Source organism: Geotrypetes seraphini, chromosome 2 (assembly GCF_902459505.1).
Source record: "Geotrypetes seraphini chromosome 2, aGeoSer1.1, whole genome shotgun sequence".
Taxonomy (NCBI): Eukaryota; Metazoa; Chordata; class Amphibia; order Gymnophiona; family Dermophiidae; genus Geotrypetes; species Geotrypetes seraphini.
This window is the reverse complement of record NC_047085.1, coordinates 457,887,565-457,909,365: the sequence shown is the minus strand read 5'-3', so window position 1 is coordinate 457,909,365 and position 21,801 is coordinate 457,887,565. Positions and strand designations below refer to the sequence as shown.

General features: G+C 48.1%; 1 protein-coding gene across 4 annotated transcripts in view; it reads left to right on the top strand.

Moving 5' to 3' along the window:
- Positions 1-21,801, top strand: part of PFKP (phosphofructokinase, platelet) — a 258,884-nt gene that overhangs the window by 91,960 nt on the left and 145,123 nt on the right. For all 4 annotated transcript variants that reach the window (XM_033931533.1, XM_033931534.1, XM_033931531.1 and 1 more), the window contains exons 4-7: positions 789-978; positions 4,730-4,895; positions 12,461-12,505; positions 12,750-12,858. In XM_033931533.1, coding sequence (XP_033787424.1) covers positions 789-978; positions 4,730-4,895; positions 12,461-12,505; positions 12,750-12,858 — 510 coding nt within the window. The remainder of the gene's footprint in view (positions 1-788; positions 979-4,729; positions 4,896-12,460; positions 12,506-12,749; positions 12,859-21,801) is intronic.

The following is a 21,801-nucleotide window of genomic DNA, read 5'->3' as shown; positions in this document are numbered from 1 at the left end:
ATATCACAACCTGAGCAAAAAGCAATTACAGATCCATTTGGAAACACTTGGTTGCTATAACTGGGTGTATGAGTGGTGTTCTATGTGGATCTGCCATTTTGCTTCCATTATAATGCTTTGCTGCGCCAGTTGGAAATAGTATATAATGTTTGATGCCCTATATATAATTTTCTAGTATATGTTTAGTCTTTGTGAATATGTGCATTGTTTTGCTTAGTTCATGTGACTTTATTTTTAAAAAAGCATATATTGGAAATTCAGCCTAGCCATGAGGAGCTCCCTCATTTTGGGTTCAGGCCCCCTAAAGTTACAGCACCAGGCATCTGCTGCTATGGCTGGTGGGAATTTGCAGGCCCCAAAATCCAAAGACGTCCTCCACCCATGGAACTTTCTGTGGCTGCTGCTGTCATGCTGTTCCCCCCTCCACATACTTACTTAGTTTTCATGCAGCTGAGCATGCATGGGGGGAGCACCCACCCTGTACATGCTTGGTTTGCATGGGATGGGGACGGTCTGGTGCAGTAGTGGTGGCCTATAGAAAGTTCTGCTAATGGAGATTCCTGCCAGCCATAACAGCAGATTCCTGGTGCTGCAATTTTAAGGGGAGCCTGAACCCAGAATGGGGGGGGCAAAGGTGTTTTGAATCACAGAAGGGAAGAGGGCGTACATAGAGTGGTGAGCGTGGGCTAAATTTTTTGCCCCTGCTTGGGTTTACGTCTCCTCCAAAATGGCAATCTGGTTATGTGATTGTTTTGGAGCTAACACATTGTTCCTTTGTTTCCATTCAGGGTGGAACAGTTATTGGTAGTGCTCGCTGCAAAGCATTCCGAACCCATGAAGGTCGTTTGCAGGCAGCTTACAATCTGATTCAGTGTGGCATCACTAATCTGTGTGTTATTGGTGGAGATGGTAGTTTAACAGGTGCTAATCTCTTCCGTGAGGAATGGAGTGGACTTTTGGATGAGTTGGTGAACGGTGGTAAGTCTCTAATTTCTTAGACAACCTTTGAGCTGCTGGTGCATATTCTTCTTAAGTTGAGTGATTGAGCAAGGTTGTGACAGGAAATCTTGGATTTACATAGTCTACAAATAATGTAGTAAGCCAGGGAGTAATTTTATGACTTAAATCATGCATAAATAATGTATGGATACATTTCCTCAAGCAGATACCAATGAATTTTCAAAATATATATGCACATTCATTAACTTTACAGAACCCCACATTGATAACTTCCCCCTTCTTTAGCGTCCCATCAGACCGGCACAGAAACGGATAGGTTTACGCTTCTCTGCCAGCAGGTGGAGACTGAGATATTGATTTTTGGCTACAGTACAAGTGGGCTGTGCAGACCCTCTTACAATCAGTCTTTTCTCAGTCTTCAGCAGGTGGAGTGGTAAGTTGTGCAGTCTGTGCTGAGGTTTGGGCCTGTTGGATCTGGTTAGGGAATTTTTCTGATCCCTTTTGCTGTCCAGATAGAGCTTGGGAGTCCCTCTTGAGAGTCCTACTGACCTCAGGGATGCCACACTTGAAAGGTTTGAGTCCCTCCCCCACCCCCTAGGTTTTCTGTGTTTAGACGAACCTCAACTGTACGCCTTGCCACCTATACCGGTACTGACTACAGTTTAGAGCGCCATGTGGGGTCTGCTCTAACAGTTGGCGAGCTGTGAGAAGTTTAAAAAAAAAAAAAAAAAGACACAAACGGAGCATAAAGTTGTCCTGAGGCCACCGTTTTTGTATGGCATTGTTGTTCTTGGCTCAAGAAGCAGCATAAATGCATTTTTTATGCGGGTGCTGAGCGGTGGATGCAGCTGGAGGGGGGGGGGGACGGGACCTGGCTTCAAGTGTCAGCATGTCCAACTCCCCTTTGTGCGTGCACCGCGTGTTGGCGGAAGGTGCTGGTGATGCCTGGGCCTCACCTGCCACCCATGTCGGGGTTTCCTCGGATGCTGGTGGGCTTGCGGACTGCTGGAGAGGCTGGGGATTCCCTTGTCGCTGGGGCTGTGAGCGGTATTCTCTGTAGCGGTGAGGTCAAGTTTGGCTTCAGACCCAGGATTTTCTTAAGTCGGATCATCTTTTTGTTCTCTTAGCAGGCCCTCATAAGGGGGACGGTGCTTCCAAGGCTACCATTGCACGATGTCTGAAGGAGGCTTTTACTTCGGCGCACTGTTTCCAAAAGAAGCCTGTTCCGGAATTTTTCAAAGCTCATTCTACTCAGGGTCAAGCAGTTTCTTGGGCTGAATCTTCTCTTGTACTTCTGGTGGATATCTGTAACACTGCGGTTTGGCCTCCTCTCCATTCCTTTGTTCGACACTACCGTGTGGACGTTCAGACGTGTGGACGTTCTTCTGTGAGCGTGTTCTTGTGGCGGCCCTTCAGGGGGTTCCACCTATGATGGGTACTGCTTTGGTATGTCCCATCCATTGGGTACTGCTTTGGTAAGTCCCATCCTTTTCTGTGCCGGTCTGGAGGGATGCTAAAGAAGGAGAAATTAGATCCTTCCCTGCTAATTTTCTTTCTTTTAGTCCCTCCAGACCGGCACAGACTCTGCCTGGTCATTTTGTTCGGTATTCTCGCGAAGAGTACAGGTATTTTTCTGTGGGATTTGGTTGTTGCTGGTTGTTTGGGGGTTGTTGAAAGAGCAGCAGCATTTGGTTCAGCTGGTTTAGCTGGCAACTGGGGCATTCTGAAAGGTACTTGTTCTAATGAGTATCCAACAGTGTACCTTGGTCTGATTTGGGACTGTTCCTTGGTCTTCTCCACAGGAGTATGGAGTTGTATGTTCTTGTTCAGCCTAGTTGATTTCTGCTTGGCTATTCATAAAGACTGATTGTTAGAGGGACTGCACAGCCCACTGTACTGTAGCCAAAAGTTAATGTGTCAGTCTCCACTTGTTGGCAGAGGAGCGTAAACCTATCCGTTTCTGTGCCGGTCTGGAGGGCTAAAAGAAAGAAAATTAGCAGTTAAGGACCTAATTTCTCCTTACCTCCGATGTGTTAAAAATTGCATACATATGCAAATTTGCCCAATTTGTGCATGCAATTTAGTTGAATACATGAGCCAATTAGTGCCAATAATTGTGATATTAACAAGAAATTACAATTTAAATTTGTATGTGTAAATTTAGGCATAGAATCTGCAATTAAATTAAGTGCAAATCAGTGTGTAGAAATGGGAAGGTCATGGGTGGTTCGGGGACATTCCTTGGATTTGCACATGTTTAATTACAGAATTTGGGGATCTGTGCCTAATTTAGGCACAAAAGATTTGCACCGCATTTCATGTGGTGGAAATGACCACACCTATAGGTACAGGTTTCGACATAAGAGCTATTCTATAGATCATGTTTTAAGTTAGGTGCAGGTCTCGGCATAAGAGCTTTTCCAGTGCAAAGCTCGATTATTGTAATTCCCTATATAAGGGTGTTGCACAAAAAGAATTGCGAAGGCTTCAGATAATCCAAAATACTGCAATAAAAATAATCACTAAATTGAAAAAAATTTGATCACGTTACGCCCCTGTTGAAGACCGCGCACTGGCTGCCTGTCAGTCATAGAATTACCTATAAAATGACCTTATTAACGTTTAAAGTCCAACTGGCCAAATCCCCCTTATTCATAGAGTTTTTATTCCTTATGTACCCTCAAGATCTTTAAGTTCTGACGATAAAAATCTACTGTCCATTCCATCTTTGAGAATTATTAATATGAGGCAATCTACTATTTTTTCTGTCACGGCCCCCCTGGTATGGAATTCCTTGTCTGCAGTATTAAGGGAGGAAAAAAAAGTTAGAAATATTTAAGGGTAAACTGAAAGGTTTTTTTATTCAAAGACGGCTTTGAACTTTAAAATCCTTCAAGAGGCCAACTTTAATGCCATTTTTGGAACCATAATCGACTTTGCCCCTTCCTACTGTTATTACCTTTCATGTTTTTTGTCCTATAATCATTGGAGTTCCTCCCCCCTTTCCACTTTGTCTCAGTGAGTTTGATATATGCGGTCAAATCAAATTTTAAATAAATTTGAAACTTGAGACATTCTAGACAGCTGGGTTATTTCCCCCATACCTTCATGCTGCTGAAGGAATCCACTCTGGATTTTTCACTCTGCCTCTGGTGTACTTCACTGTGCAGTTTAGAGCCCTCTACAGTTAGTACCCAAGCACCTAATATACGTGAAGTAGAGGCACCTGTAGCAACATGCTAAACACATTGTTCTGCTCAAAAGTAACTAAACAGAACCATTAACTGCAACACAGGCTTCAAAGGAGCTCAAAAACTACTCCCCAATAAATGGAACCCCCCCCCCTCCATATTCACGGTTTTTCGATCGAAGGCCCCGTCCCCAGATTTACATCACAGAAAATCGTTGCTCCCGGCGTTGCACAGAAAAAAATCGCTGCTCCCAGCTGCACTTTCTTCACTGGAACAGGTCAGGTTATTCGCGGTTTTGTGTCTTTTGTTTTTTTTTTTCTTACAGAAAAACTGTGAATAACATATAAAAAGTTGTTATTTGCGGTTTTTCTCTATTCGTTGCCTTGCCGTTCCTCTATCGCCGCGAATACAGAGGGGTAGTGTATATACAAAGTCTTCCAAACCCTCAAGGGCTGACTGGCATCCAAGAATCAGCTTGGAGAAGCATAAACAGACTGAAAATGGTAAGCAGGTGCAGGAATGACAGGGCAGGGAGTCTAGAATGTCTCATAATGCATTGATGGCTCATCTTTTTGCAGGCAAGATCGAAGGAGCCACTGCAAACAAGTACACTCATATCAACATTGTAGGCATGGTGGGATCGATAGACAATGATTTCTGTGGAACTGACATGACAATTGGCACTGATTCCGCCTTGCATAGGATCATTGAAGTGGTTGATGCCATCATGACCACTGCCCAAAGGTGAGAGGAATATGACACTTCTTCTTATGAAGAAACTGTGAAGAAACACAAACTAGCCTTTTCAGTTCTGTACATTTTTTACAAACTACCTCCTCCTCATTTCTCCATAGAATGAATAGATTAAAAATGAATAGATTAAAAACAAGGCTGTAGATTGTTGATTCAAATTTCTTGTTATTTTTATTGCTCATTGGCAACACGAAGATTACATGTATATACAACATGTATATGAAAGATTTCCCAAAGAATAGGAGCCTGAAATGTACAAAATAATTGCAGATAATGGCCATTTGGTTTCTCCAAGGCTGGCTAAGTATATTGTAAGGCCTATAAGCAGAATACAGCTACAATCCCAGAGCCAAAAGTGACTGTTGATTTTCACTTCTTTTTCATTGTCTGCTGAGCACACTGAATTGTTTCACTCATTCATAAATGGGGATACTAGAATCAAGTTTGGTCTGTACTTAGGCTGGTAAAGCAGGGCCTTTATGAGGGACGCTATAGGGACTCTGCAGTGGTTTGCGTTTGAATATGACAGATTGTCTGTGGGAGATAATATAGAAATATCAGCCCCATGATCATTAATTATAAAGTTTCTCATGCTTCAAATAAAACTACTGTCTTGACAATAAGCCTAGAAAAAAATCTGCCAAATTATTAGGAGAGTTTTTATTCTCTCAAAGTAGTTATACAGCTGCTCATAAAGTTACTAATTTTCCAAACCTATTTTTGGATAGCCCATTTGAATATTTTCTATATATTGAAATCAGAATTTATAACTATAATGTTCATCTATTATTATAATAGGACCATTATAAAAATGTACCATATTAGATTGTAATGTTCTTTATAATTCTACCTACATTTTGAATACACAGGATGGAAGGCAATATCTTATTATGAACTGGGAATTGGATAAAAGTTCAAAAACAGAGAATTGGCCAGTAGTAGGGATCTGTACTGGGACCAATGCTTTTTACTATATTTATAAATTATCTGGAAATGGGAGAAAGTGAGGTGGTCAGCGTTACAGATGACACAAAGTTGTTAAATCACAGGTAGATTGTGAGGAATTGCAGGAAGGCCTGGCGAGATTGGAAGATGGAGCAGTTAAATGACAGATAACATAACATAAGAACATAAGCAGTGCCTCTGCTAGGTCAGACCAGGGGTCTATCGTGCCCAGCAGTGCGATCGCGCGGCGGCCCATCAGGTCCAGGACCTGTATAGTAATCCTCTATCTATACCCCTCTATCCCCTTTTCCTTCAGAAAATTGTCCAGTCCCTTCTTGAACCCCAATACCGTACTCTGTCCTATCACGCCTTCTGGAAGCACATTCCAGGTGTCTACCATCCGCTGGGTGAAGAAGAACTTCCTAGCATTGGTTTTAAATCTAGCCCCTTTCAACTTTTCCGAATGCCCTCTCGTTCTTGTAGTTTTCGAAAGTTTGAAGAATCTGTCCCTCTCTACTTTCTCTATGCCCTTCATGATCTTATAGGTCTCAATCATATCCCCTCTAAGTCTCCTCTTCTCCAGGAAAAAGAGCCCCAGTTTCTCCAATCTTTCAGTGTATGAAAGGTTTTATTGTGAACAAGTGCACAATGCTGTGTTCCATATTAGGAGTTGCCCTGAAAAATATTTTGAAGTCATTGTGGATAGTAAATTGAAATTCTCGGCTCAGTGCTCAGTGGCAGCTGAAGACGTGTGACTGTTTTTTGCTGTTAGTCTGTTGAATAGTGCATTGCACTAATCCAGGCGAGTGAGAACGAAAGCGTACAGTAGCTGAGTGAAGTCTTGTTTGGTGAAGTAGTTCCTTATCTTTCGGAGTTGGCGGAGGTTATAAAATGAAGAGAAGACCACATATGAGAGATGTGGTTGGAGATAGACAGATTTGAGTCAAGGATAATCCCCAGGCTCCGTACTTAGTCTTTTGCAGTCAGGGTAGTAGATTCCCAGTTCATAGAGGGAGCGGTTGTAAGTGCATTTTTCTTTCATGATCCAAAGTACCGGTAGTTCTGTTTTGAGGTGTTCAGTTGGAGTTTGTTTACGGTCATCCAAGTTTTGATTTCTGAAAAGCAGTTGTGAAGGGGGGGGGTAACATGAGGATGTAGAAAGCAGTTAAGAGATGGTTGTTGAAAGGGTGTAGATATTTGTGGTTCTCATCCTTCCAGTTTAATCTGGGCCAGAGAGAGGCCCAGGTGTTTTTTACAGATGAGAAGAACAGGAATTAGTATGTCGTGATTTGGTTACTAAGCAGGTCAAATCGTTTGTGATTTATACAGGGATTGCATTCACAGGAGCTATTTCCTTTTTTGTAGGTTAGACATATACATAGTTTGGGTATTTTAGAAGAGCTGGCATTGAGAGAGACAGCTTTTGAGTGGCTCCTGGGTCCTAGCCTGCAGAGCGGGTGATTTCTTGCATTTATAAATGCCTTGATGGTAAGAGGGGTGGCAGGCATGTCTGTGTCAATGCTTAGGAAAGGCATTTGTGTAGGCAATTAACAAAGTCTGAATGGGAAGGAATTTGGTGTCATACCATGTTCTTGGATTTAACCACTGTGATTGCTGAAAACAAGTACAGTGGTGCCTCGCATAACGGACGCCTCGCACAGCGAACGCTGCGCACAACGAACTTTATGTCTTGATTCGTACAACGAACTTCGTTTCACACAACGAAGTCGCCCGAGCTGCATCCTTCCGCGCAGGCACTGCGCTTAACTGCCCTCTCTCCGCCTGGCTCCCTCTTGCCCCCCCCGACTCCCCGACACGATCGGGGCAAGAGGGAGCCCAAGCCCTCTTGCCCCCCCGACACGATCGGGGCAAGAGGGAGCTCAAGCCCTCTTGCCCCCCCGACTCCCCGACACGATCGGGGCAAGAGGGAGCCCAAGCCCTCTTGCCCCCCCGACTCCCCGACACGATCGGGGCAAGAGGGAGCCCAAGCCCTCTTGCCCCCCCGACTCCCCGACACGATCGGGGCAAGAGGGAGCTCAAGCCCTCTTGCCCCCCCGACTCCCCGACACGATCGGGGCAAGAGGGAGCCCAAGCCCTCTTGCCCCCCCGACTCCCCGACACGATCGGGCCAGGAGGGAGCCCAAGTCCTCCTGGCCACGGCGACCCCCTAACCCCACCCTGCACTACATTACGGGCAGGAGGGATCCCAGGCCCTCCTGCCCTCGACGCAAACCCCCCCTCCCCCCAACGACCGCCCCCCCCCAAGAACCTCCGACCGCCCCCCAGCCGACCCGCGACCCCCCTGGCCGACCCCCACGACACCCCCAACCCCCTTCCCCGTACCTTTCTGTAGTTGGCCGGACAGACGGGAGCCAAACCCGCCTGTCCGGCAGGCAGCCAACGACGGAATGAGGCCGGATTGGCCCATCCGTCCCAAAGCTCCGCCTACTGGTGGGGCCTAAGGCGCCTGGGCCAATCAGAATAGGCCCGGGAGCCTTAGGTCCCTCCTGGGGGCGGGGCCTGAGGCACATGGGTCGGCTGGGGGGGCGGTCGGAGGTTCTTGGGGGGGGCGGTCGTTGGGGGGAGGGGGGGTTTGCGTCGAGGGCAGGAGGGCCTGGGATCCCTCCTGCCCGTAATGTAGTGCAGGGTGGGGTTAGGGGGTCGCCGTGGCCAGGAGGACTTGGGCTCCCTCCTGGCCCGATATTGTCGGGGAGTTGGGGAATCGGCGGGGCAAGAGGGCTTGGGCTCCCTCTTGCCCCGATCGTGTCGGGGAGTCGGGGGGACAAGAGGGCTTGGGCTCCCTCTTGCCCCGATCGTGTCGGGGAGTCGGGGGGGCAAGAGGGCTTGGGCTCCCTCTTGCCCCGATCGTGTCGGGGAGTCGGGGGGCAAGAGGGCTTGGGCTCCCTCTTGCCCCGATCGTGTCGGGGAGTCGGGGGGGGGGGCAAGAGGGCTTGGGCTCCCTCTTGCCCCGATCGTGTCGGGGAGTCGGGGGGGCAAGAGGGCTTGGGCTCCCTCTTGCCCCGGTCGTGTCGGGGAGTCGGGGGGCAAGAGGGCTTGGGCTCCCTCTTGCCCCGATCGTGTCGGGGAGTCGGGGGGGGGCAAGAGGGCTTGAGCTCCCTCTTGCCCCGATCGTGTCGGGGGTGCCAGGGACCACACGGAGTCACCCACCGTACCACCCGATTCGGGTAAGCGCAGGTATCGGTGGGTGGCTTATTTGCGGGGGGGTGCCTTATTTTACATTTTTTTCTAAAAAGGGTGGGCTGTCTTATTTGATGGCCCTGCCTTATCATCGGGGAAACACGGTAGAAAAAAAAAAAAATGAACAGTTAAGTCCCAGTTTTTGCCGCTGAGACTCTGCCCTCTCTCACTGTAAAATTAGACTCTACTTAGTCTGTCTTTAAATTTAAAAATGTGTGTTGTTTTAAAAAACAATTATGTTTTTAGATGTATCTAAATAAAAATAATAACCAAAAATTTATCTTTTTTATGTCATCTTAGCATATTTTATGCTGCAGAACGAATTATTTTTTTTTACATGTATTCTTATGGGAAAACGCGTTTCACATAACGAACGTTTCGCATAACAAACTTGCTCCTGGAACCAATTAAGTTCGTTGTGTGAGGCACCACTGTATATAGTTTTGTTGAGATGGTATTACACCCCTGTTCAGCTGCTTAAAATGTACAGCTGAAGAGGGGATAGTTGTTAGAGCGTGGGGAAGTGGGTACATATTTGCATATGTGGTGTGAGTGTGAGGGGGGGTCAGGGATCCTCCCTCACCAGTGCTGCATATGTACCTTTGGACAGCAGGGGGAGCTAGCCCAAGAGTAAATGGACACCAGGTCCCAGAAAGCACTGAGCCTCTGCAGCTCAGTGCTGAGCCACATTGGGAGAATAATGCAGTCCAGCTGAAGCAGAGGGGCAGGACTTGGCTAGAAAGAAGGGAGTTTCAGTGAGGTTCCAAAAAGAGAGGTCCCACAAAAGAAACCTCCACAGAGAAACCTTTTCCAGTTGTGGGCTAGAAGGGAGCTCAGGAAGGAAAAGTGTTTGAGAGTTCCAAGTTGGCGTCTGACAATAGGTTTACAGAGAAAGATTGGCAGGGTGAGAAGTCTGTTATAAGAACTGAGAACATGGATGTTAAAAGTGTTGGCAAAGCTAAGCCAAAACCCCTTCTTGCTGAATAATATGTAAAGTATAGCAAGGACTAACCATAAATACAGTTGGAGAGCCTTTATGTTACAATCCCTGAGCCTGTGAGGAAACAGGCTCTGGTCATGTCAAAGAATAAAAGTTTTGTTGCATCTTTTCAAGTACTCGTGCTTTGTATGCCATTTGGGTGAGTGTGCACAGGGATCCAGGAAAGCCTGAACTGGACTCAGTGAGAGTGCATTATTTTTGGAAAAAAGATATTTTGCATTTTATCATAAATATCGGATACGAGTCTTGTGATGGGGTGGATATTGCTTTACTCAGCTCTTACTTGAGGGGACTGGATGAAGGGAAAGATAAATTTTGCTTGTCACTGCAGCTCGGATTGTTCTGACATCTACTTGGAAGCAACCTCTTACATCAACTTGGACATTGGTGATTTTCAAATTGGACCACTGGTACAAGATGAACTGACTAGCAGCTTATTGGCATTGTCTGGGGCCATTTGAGAGGCAGTGGAGGAAATTTCAGAGCTGGTGAAGAAACTATCCTTGGCTATTTTGATAAGTGGGTAGTTGAGTTTCTAGTAGGAACCACATGTACTTGTCTGATGAGGCTATGTCAGCTATGGTGATGACTGTCCTGGGTAATATTCATAGCATCAATAGTTTCAGTTAAAAATAAAATAAATCAAATGTCTTGAATGAGAGTCAGAGCAAATGGATAACTGAAAGGTAATAACTGAAAGGTAATAAATAATCTATCATTGCCCTTCAGGGTGTTTTGAAAATTAGGTGCTTTCAGGTAGTTTTACCAGTGATCCAGTACTGTTTTCTGTACGTTAAAGAATGTAAGCAAGAGTCCTTATTTAGATCTCTACAGGTTAGTGCAGTGGCCTAAGAACCAGGGGAACTGGGTTCAATTCCCATTGCAGCTCCTTGTGACTCTGGGCAAGTCATTTATCTCTCCATTTTCCCAGGTACAAATTCAGTGCCAGTATATAATGTGTAAAACACAGAAAGTAGGGTTATCATATTTGTGAAGTCAAAAAATAGGACACATGACCCCACCCATAGTGCCTCCTTCCTCCCACTAGTCTCATCCCTACCCTGACCCACCCACAGTTCTCTCTTGCTCTCTGGCCCCCCTCCCCAATCCGGGCCACCCCAGAGTTGGGTATAGCTCTCTCTCCTGTCCCCATATACCTCCTCCGGGACTGCAATTTCAAGCTTCAGGCAGCTGGCAGCATTAGTGACATGATCCTGCTGCCATCGGCCTGTCCTAGAAACCTTCATTCTGCAGTGACTTCCTCTTCCCACCTAGGCGGGATGCTGTAGAGCGAAGGCTTCTGGGGCAGGCTGATGGCAGCAGGATCATGCAGCTAATGCTGCCGGCTGCTGGTTTCCTGAAGTTTGAAATTGTAGCACTGGAGGAGGTACAATGGGGCCAATGGGGGAGAGCCATATCTGGACTGGAGAGAGCAAGTTCAAAACCCAGACAAACTTCCTCTAGTCCAGGAAACCTGGACAATCCTCTAAAAAAGAGGACATATCTGGGTAAATTTGGATGTCTGGCAACCCTAACAGAAAGGCAGTATATCCAAATCCCATCCCTTTTCCTATCTGTTTAATATACATTTTACTGTGTTGAAAATTTTTTTTGAAGAATTTGGATTGTTGTGGAAATTTAAGCTCCCCAACATCTAAAGAAATAATATCATTTCAAACAGTAATTTATGGAATATATAATATATTTGGGGGGTGAGGGTGGTGGAGGGTAGAGAATGCTTACCATCATAGGGTGAACCTAAGGGGCAGACATAATGGAACATACAGCATATTGGATTTTCATTCTACAAAATCAATCTTTTACCTTTTATTCTAGAAAAAATAGCAAGAATGCATCAGTTGACATTTTTATATTCTACTCCTCTTGCCAGCCTCCCTGCCTATTAGCTCTGTTACTCACTCACTCTTTCTTTTCCTTTCTTTCTGTTTCTTTTTTCTCTCTCTGTTGGCATATTTCTTTTGTCCTTTTGTAAATGCATTTTATTTTTGAGTGTTACATGTGCACATTTGTACAAGTACACCTGATTAGTTGCAGATGACTCTCTTCATGCTTTTCTTGTCTGTGTGTGGCTTGGGGTGTTATGCTCAGAACCAGCACAGCAGCATCAAAACACTTGGACCTACATATAATGGTGGCAGTGACTAAGGCAAAGCTTTCAGAACTTTCCCACTAAACTTCCTGCAGCAATTCAGTGTGAAAGACCCAAACAAATGGTTAACTGCAAGCCTTTAGCATTAAGGCTTAACAAAGTTGAGATTCCAAAGATGATTCTTGCAAAAAAAAAAAAAAAAAAAAAGTAATATCAGTATACTTTCCCAGGTTTAATTGTGTCATGCTGCTCTTCAGATGTTTAAGTGCGCTAAAACTCTATGATCTGTTTTTTTTTGTGCAGTCATCAGAGGACTTTTGTTCTAGAGGTCATGGGAAGACACTGTGGGTAAGTTTGCTCCTCTCTGTTGTGTTCAGTGCTCTGCAAAGTAAATGGATTCCAGCAAAGTTTTGACAATGAATTATTTGCATTTATTTAACATTTTTTATACTGTTTACAAAAAACTAAACCGTTTATATCAATAAAAACATACATAAACTAAGGGCCAAACTAAAATCTTAAAATCTGCATAATTAAACAATTTCTTCTCTTCAAATATCAGCTAATAAATCTCTGATGTTCTCTTTTATAGGTATCTTGCACTGGTCAGTGCCTTAGCTTGTGGTGCAGATTGGGTCTTCATTCCTGAGTGCCCGCCACAAGAAGGATGGGAAGATCAGATGTGCACTAAACTTTCCGAGGTAATTCCTGATACAATGTGTGAAGACTGTGGAACCAGACAGTGTGTCTAGAAGGTAGAGTAGGTTCTCTCCTGTTTCATGTATGCAGAAAAAGCTTTCCTAAATTAGGTTTATAATTGTTTCTATTTTGAAAAAATGACTTGCAAACAAAATGGGGGAAATATTATGACCTGTACGGTGGTAGTCTAATGTTAACGTTAACATTCTTAGTTTATCTTAGCACTCCTAGTTTAGCTGAGCACACGTTATTAAGTTAATCACATAAATTGGTCAACAGACGGCTTTACTTTCCAGTATATCATTATAGTAATCCTGAATGAGAAATTAATTCTTCCCCGTTATGTCACATCTTCCCTCTGCCTCTTTGTCTCCCTAGCCATCAAAGATCACTCCTCTCCTCTGTCTTTCTCTTCCCCCATCCAGCATAGCCCCTCTGTCTTACTTTTCCCCACCCAACATTGCCTTTTTCTCTCTCTCTTCCCCCATCATCCAATATTGCATCTCTTTCTTTCCCCCCACATCTAGCATTACCCCTTTGTCTTTCTCCCTTTCCTCTCTCATTTCACTCCCTCACTCTTTGGCTCCTCTGCAGGGCTGCAGCTACAGCAAAATTAAATAGAAGGCAGGCCCACAGCATTGCCTTCTGTGCTCCACTGCTGGTTCTGTCCCTCTCTCATGTTACTTTGCCTGTTTTTGGAAGGTTGGGACCACTGTTCTCTGTAAGCTGAGCAGGAGTCCTCCAACTGCATTGCTGTTGTGCGTCAATATTGTGTTTGCAGTCACTAGGGACAGGCAGGTTTCCTGGCGTCCTGCAGAGCTTGATTGTCCCTCACTATTGCTACTGGCAGGACTGTAGGTAGCGAACTCTTGCTCATCTTAGAGGAGCCAGGAGGGCTTGCAGTGGTATGCATAGGGCAATGTGTTATGCCTGCTTTCTATTTTGATGAGTGCCCCTACCTCCACTACAGATTTGGGGAAGCAGTGGACTCGGTGGAGGAGATGACAAATGAGTGAATGAATGTAATGCTGGCATGAGGAAATGGAGGGAGACGGAGGATGATAAATATCTGGGGAGACCATGGGCCTGGGAGATGAGCGGGAGGGCGGCAGACCGGAAGGTCAAGGCTGGGTTTATAACACATGTTAAAACTTTAATATGTTTATTGCATTATTAATATGTTAAATGTGCAGCTTTTCTTTATCCCAGGACAAGCAGGCATGATATTCTCACATGTGGGTGACGTCATCTACGGAGCCCCGGCGCGGACAGCTTTTCAAGCAAACTTGCTAGAAGTTTCAAGTTTGCACACTGCACCACGCATGTGCGTGCCTTCTGCCCACTAGAGGGCGCATCCCACCTCGTGGTCCTCAGTTCAAATTTTTCCGCGGAGCAAGAAAGCCCTGTGGATCTGAGCTCCAGTGTTTTTGCCTTCTAGCTGCCGCGTTTAGTTTGTTTATTGATCGGATTAATCGCGGTGCTGCTTTATTTTTCGTCCGTCTTACAAAAAAAAAAAAATAATAATTGTTTTTCGTTGGGCTCCGGGGGCTCCCGGAAGCCTGAGCCGGGGAACGTCGGTCGTTCCCGGCCTTCTTCTTTTTCTCGTCGATGTCCCGTCCTGTTACGGGATTCAAGAAATGCAGCCGGTGTGAGAGACTACTCTCCATCACCGACCCTCACCGGTGGTGCATTGTCTGTCTTGGGCCCGAACATCCAACAGCCTCGTGTGATCGCTGTGCTACCTTCCAGAACAGGGCCCTCCGTCGCCGTAAGGCCAGAATGGCGGAATTGTTCGCCGTCGACGCGCCGCCCAAGGCCTCGACGTCGGCCCCGGCTTCGGCCCCGGCCTTGACCTCGGCCTCGGCGTCCTCGGGGGCCTCGGCGTCGCCTCGGCCCTCATCTTCGAAGCCGTCGTCATCGAAGCCAGCTTCGGGTAAGTCCTCTGTTCCATCCCCTTCAGCAAAGAAGCCATCCTCGAGTCAGGCCAAAGCGGGTGGGTCGACCCCGGCCCCGCATCGGACCTCGACTCCGCACACCCCGAGGGAATACTCGAGACCGAGGTCGCCCTCCAGGGAGTGTGCCCCGGACTCGGAACTCCCCACCTTCGTGGGGATTCCGGCCTTCCAGGATCTCCTTCGAGCCTTGATCTCATCGGAGCTGTCGGGAGCCCTGGAAGTGCTGCAGCGTGCTGCGGGCCCGGCGACGTCGACCTCGGCCGGGGCGCCCTCGGCCTCGGAGGCCCCGGTCTCGGCTCCCTCGACCTCGGGAGCCCCGGCCTCGGCGACCTCGGTCTCGGGTATTGCGGCCCCGTCCACCTCGGTCTCGGCCCCGCCCCGGACCTCGACCTCGGGGGAGCCTCCTGAGCGCAGTGTCCGCCCAAAAGAAAAGTTCCGCAGAGTGCGCCGACTTTCCTCCTCGGCTTCGGGATCTTCCCCGGACGCCTCGCCCTCGAGGCGACCTCGGACGAGGCGCCGATCGAGGAAGCCTAAGCGACCCCGGGGCTCGCCTCGGCGCGATCGTTCCTCGTCGTTCGGGGGCGAGGCGCTGCAGGTGTCGGAGTTGCGCCTCGATAATCCGAGGCTCCTCCGCTCACCTCGGGGAAAGTCTTCCCGCGCCGCCTCGCCGAGGAAACGGGAGAGGACCCCACGGACCCCGGGATCCTCCCCCAGGGACTCCCCTAGGAGGATGATTTCACCCTCCCCCTCGAGGGCCGTGGAGAGAGGATCCTGGGATTCAGGATCGGTTAGGAATCCTCAGTATTCCCATGAGGCCTCCCCCCGCTCCTCGGTGGGACGGTCGAGAACCCCGTCCCCCCAGGCTAGGCCGTCCTCCTTCTCATCTTTTGTCCAGGACATGGCCCAAGCCCTGGGGATTGACCTGATGGTAGGTTCCAAATATTCCAAGGAATTTCTAGAGGAACAGGACCTTCCCACTCCCCCTAGAGAGGTACCTAGACTCCCTCTCAACAGTGTCCTCCTGCAGACCTGGCTGAAGAACTTGTCGAGCCCTCTTACAGGCACGTCTGTCCCGTCAAAAATGGAATCAAAGTATAGGACGATTCCCCCGAAAGGGTTTGATAAGGCGCAGCTCTCCCACCAGTCCCTCCTGGTGGAATCTGCCCTTAAAAAATCACAGCCCTCACGGGTTTCTGCGGCGGTTCCACCCGGCAGGGAGGGGCGGACCCTGGACAAGTTTGGCCGTCGCCTCTATTCAAACACTCTGATGGCCACCAGAGTTCTAAATTACTCCTTCACCTTTTCCTCCTACTTGCGTGGGATGGTGAAGGACCTTCCTCAATATCGGAACTCGTTACCGGACTCCAAAAGAGCAGGATTCGATAAGTTTATGTCCAACCTGTCTCAATTGCGGTTGTACCTTTTCCATTCAGTGTACGACACCTTTGAGCTGGTTTCGAGGGTGTCGGCCCTCGCAGTGGCCATGCGCCGCTTGGCCTGGCTTCGCACCCTCGACATGGACCCAAACCTGCAGGAACGTCTTGCAGACCTGCCCTGTGTGGGGTCCGAGTTATTTGACGAGTCTTTGGAGGCGGCGACCAAACGGTTGTCGGAACAGGAACGCTCTTTAGCATCCCTGGTCCGCCCCAAACCTAGGCCCCCGCCACAGAAACCTTTCCGGCCTCCGCCGCGCCGGTACCCCCAGAAGTCGACCCCGTCCTTCTCAAGACCGCCTCCGAGACGTTCGTCTCAACGAGGCAGAGGGGGACAAACCCAAGCCCCGGCGCAGGGCCCTTCTAAGCCCGCGCCTTCCTTTTGACGGGCTGAGCGGACGGGGCGGGTTCCCCTCCGCACCTTCACCAGAACCCCTTCCTATCGGGGGGCGTCTTCGGTCCTTCCGGAAGGCATGGACCGCGATTACCTCAGACGCTTGGGTGCTCCGGATCGTCTCCGAAGGCTACTCGCTCAATTTTGTGTCCTCACCACCGGACAGTCCCCCAAGTTTAGCCTGGTGCAACCGGTCGCAACTACCGACCCTTCTGACCGAAGCCAAAGCTCTCCTGAAGCTTCGGGCGGTCGAGCCCGTCCCCAAGGAACAGTGGGGGACGGGATTTTACTCCCGTTACTTTTTGGTCCCAAAAAAGACCGGGGACATGCGCCCCATACTCGACCTCAGGAAGCTCAACAAATGCCTGGCCAGGGAGAAATTTCGAATGCTATCTCTCCCGGTCTTGTATCCTCTCTTGGAGGAAGGGGACTGGATGTGCTCCCTCGACTTGAAGGAAGCATATACCCATGTCCCGGTGCACCCCACCTGCCGAAAATTCTTACGATTCCAGGTGGGAGACCTACACCTCCAGTACAGAGTCCTGCCCTTCGGCCTGGCCGCGTCCCCACGAGTATTCACGAAGTGCATGGTAGTAGTGGCGGCAGCCCTGAGGTCTCGCGGGCTCCACGTGTTCCCTTACCTGGACGACTGGCTCATCAAAGCCCCGACCAGGGAGGAGGTTATCTCAGCGACCCGACAGTCTATTGCCTTCCTGCAAACCCTCGGATTCGAGATAAACTTTCCAAAGTCTCAGTTGAGGCCGGCTCAGTCTCTTCAATTCATAGGTGCGGTGCTGGACACGGTGCGCCTGCGCTCCTACCTTCCGACCCAACGGTTGGAAGTCTTGGTACGGATGAGCCGCCAGGTCTCTCAACTACCAAGGGTGTCGGCCAAGCGCATGATGATGCTGCTCGGCCATATGGCCTCGACGGTACACGTCACGCCATTTGCGAGGCTGCATCTGAGGATCCCTCAGTATACACTCGCATCACAATGGCGCCAGGAGTGCGATCCGGAGTCGCGCCTCATTTCGGTGACTCCGCTTTTGCGGAAATCGCTAAGTTGGTGGACAGACTCTTCAAATCTGTCCACGGGACTAATGTTTCGCACTCCCCCATTTCGCAAGGTTCTGACCACGGACTCCTCGGACTACGCGTGGGGAGCCCACCTCGACGGTCTTCGCACACAGGGCCTGTGGTCGGCGGAGGACCGTCGCTGTCACATCAACGTGCTAGAGCTTCGGGCCATCTTCCTAGCACTTCGAGCCTTCGTTCACGTAGTACAGGACCAGGTGGTCCTCGTCCGCACGGACAACCAAGTAGCAATGTACTATGTGAACAAACAGGGGGGAACGGGGTCGTGGCCCCTCTGCTCCGAGGCCCTTCGCCTCTGGGAGTGGGCGGCCTCCCGGAACATCTTCCTCCGGGCGGTCTACATCCAGGGGGAACTGAATTGTCTGGCGGACAAACTCAGTCGACTCCTGCAACCCCACGAGTGGACTCTACACTCAGCAGTTCTGCACGAGGTCTTCGCTCGCTGGGGAACGCCACAGGTAGATCTGTTCGCCTCTCCGGAGGCACACAAACTACCACTATATTGTTCTCGGATGTACTCGCGGGATCGTCTGGAGGCGGATGCCTTCCTTCTCGATTGGGACGGGAAGTTCCTCTATGCATTCCCTCCTTTCCCTCTGATCATGCGAACGTTGGTACACCTCAGATCGTCCACGGCCACGATGATTCTCATAGCTCCTCGGTGGCCGCGTCAGAACTGGTTCTCCCTACTGCTCCAACTCAGCGCCAGGGAACCCCTTCTTCTGCCTGTCGGTCCTTCTCTGCTATCTCAGAATCAAGGATCCATGTTACATCCCAATCTGCAGTCATTGCACCTGACAGCTTGGTTTCTTGTTCCCTGACCCCTCCGGACCTGTCTCAATCAGTGAGGGAAGTGCTGGAAGCCTCCCGCAAGATCTCGACGAGGCTTTGCTATTCGCAGAAATGGACCAGGTTTTCCACCTGGTGCTCTTCTTTCCTCCTGGACCCGGTATCGGCCCCGGTACCCTCGGTTCTGGACTACTTATTCCATTTGTCGCGCTCTGGCCTGAAAACCACTTCGGTGCGTGTCCATCTTAGTGCGATTTCCGCCTTCCACCAACACCTGGATGGACGCCCTCTGTCTCTCCATCCCTTGGTGACACGCTTCATGAAAGGATTACTCAGGGTTTGTCCCCCGCTCAAACCTCCCCCAGTCGTATGGAATTTGAATGTGGTTTTAGCTCAACTGATGAAACCACCCTTTGAGCCACTCAACAAGTCCCTCTTGAAATTTCTGACTTGGAAGGTGGTGTTTCTGATTGCCCTCACCTCCGCTAGGCGGATTGGGGAACTACAAGCCTTGGTTGCGGACCCACCCTTCACCGTATTCCATCATGACAAGGTGGTCCTCCGCACCCATCCTAAGTTTGTCCCGAAGGTTGTTTCTGATTTCCACCTCAATCAGTCCATTGTCCTTCCTGTGTTCTTCCCTAAGCCCCACTCCCATCCTGGCGAGACGGCGCTTCACACGCTTGACTGTAAGAGGGCGTTGGCATTTTACCTTCAACGCACCAAGTCCCATCGGAAGGTCCCGCAATTATTCTTGTCCTTCGATCCCAATCGATTAGGGCACCCAGTTTCCAAGCGCACTCTGTCTAACTGGTTGGCGGCGTGCATCTCCCTTTGCTATACTCAGGCTGGCCTTCCTCCCCCGGGTCGAGTCACGGGGCACAAGGTCCGAGCAATGGCAGCTTCGATAGCCTTCCTCCGTTCCACCCCGATGGAAGACATATGTAAGGCTGCCACTTGGTCTTCGGTTCATACATTCACCTCTCACTACTGTCTGGACACTCTGTCCAGGAGTGACGGCCGGTTTGGCCAGTCAGTTTTACAAAATCTGTTTTCTTAAAATTGCCATCCTCCCACCTGCCCTTTTTGGTTTGGCTTGGAGGTCACCCACATGTGAGAATATCATGCCTGCTTGTCCTGGGATAAAGCACAGTTACTTACCGTAACAGGTGTTATCCAGGGACAGCAGGCATATATTCTCACAACCCGCCCACCTCCCCGGGGATGGCTTCTAAGCTAGTTATGGAACTGAGGACCACGAGGTGGGATGCGCCCTCTAGTGGGCAGAAGGCACGCACATGCGTGGTGCAGTGTGCAAACTTGAAACTTCTAGCAAGTTTGCTTGAAAAGCTGTCCGCGCCGGGGCTCCGTAGATGACGTCACCCACATGTGAGAATATATGCCTGCTGTCCCTGGATAACACCTGTTACGGTAAGTAACTGTGCTTTTTCAGTCATTTAATAGTGTGCACTACTGTGTAATAGTGTGAGCTATTACTAAATACACTTCCCCTTCTGTATTCGCGAATTCTGTATCTACGGATTTGCTTGTTTGCGGTTTTAAACCAAAAAATGCATTTTCATTTTTCAGGCTATTTTAAGCCCTGTAAGCCCCCCCTTAAGCCTTACCTGGTAGTCTAGTGGGTTTTCGGGGCAGGAGCAATCTTCCCACGCTCCTGCCCTGTGCAGATCACTCACAGGAAATGGCTCGCGAGACTATGGGAGCTCAAGGCAGCCATTTCCTATGAGCGATCTGTACGGGGCAGGAGCGTGGGAAGATCGCTCCTGCCCCGAAAACCCGCTAGACCACCAGGTAAGGCTTAAGGAGAGGCTTTCAGAGTTTAAAATAGCTGAGGGAAGTGGGGGTTAGGGGCAGAACCGGCCCGAATATTATTCATAGTTTTTTAATATTCGCGAGCCGGCTCTTACCCTAACCACCGCGAATATGGAGGGAGAAGTTTAACACATGGTGTTGCAAGAAGATTTTTTTTTTTTGTTTGTCATTTCATTGTATAATGACACAATTTATCCATCAATTTTCAAAAAAAACCGGGGGCATGGCTTGGTGGTGCACGAAGATGGATGGGTAGATCAGAGGCTCCACATCTACAGACATTTGTATTTAAAATAAATATAGGAAAAAATAATTTTTTTTTATACAAACAAGGGGTATAATAGTTTCGATGGCGTCGGGGAAGCAGAATAAATCTGAAGCCGTGAGTTTAAGTACCGGCACTGGCAGCGTGAAAAGGTCTAAGCCGGAACTGGCAACGCCATCTAAATATTCGTTACCTAAGGACAGCGCTAATGATATTGATGTAATGAAAGAGCTTCAGATAATAAAGGAGATTGTTTTAAGTAATGCAAAGAAACTAAATGACATACAAGAAGAGGTAACTACTCTAAACAAACAAACTGAAATACTGGAAATAAAAACAACTAAACTGGAAGTTTGAATGGACAGTTTTGAAACGGGAAAAAAAGACAATTTAAAGCAGACAGAGATAAAATCAATATGCTTACAAAAGAGGTGGAAGATTGTCAGAATCATATGAGGAGGAGTAACTTGAGACTTTTAGGACTACCGGAAGGGGTGGAGAAAGGGAATCCAATCCAATTCTTAGAAAATTTTTTGACGAAAGTACTTCCTCTTAAGTTCCGGTTTACTATTGAAATTGAGCGTGCACACCGTATACTGATGAGAAGACCAGATAGAGTCCTCGTCCTCTCATTTTTAAGATGTTGCGCCACCAACAAGTGCTGAAAATTTTGCGCCTTGCTAAGGAAACCTCTATCCTAAAATGTCAGGATGCAAGAGTGCATATTGTCCCTGATTTCGCCAAAGCAACGGCAGATAAGAGGAAAAAATTATTGGATATTAGACCGAAGCTGAAAGAAATTGGAGCGAAATATGGTCTCTCGTATCCTGCTATTATGAAAGTTATTATTGATAATAGAACTTTTAGTTTTGATGAACCGGAGAAACTGGAATATTATTTGAGTCATAGAGAGCAGCCAATGACTATTTAATTATTCATCTTTTGCTTTAATTCTTTCAGATTTGGGTAATTTGGATTTGGCTTTATTTTTTCCTTTACGGATTTAAGGGTTTTATGAATCTTACTATAATCTTGATTTGACAGTTTGACATTTTAAATTGCAATGGTGAAGGAACCTGGTCATCTGTACAGAACATTCTATATGGATCATTCTTTTGTACACAGTACAGTACAGTGTGTTTCATTTGCCCGAGTCACTGTCCACATAGATTAAGTGATCT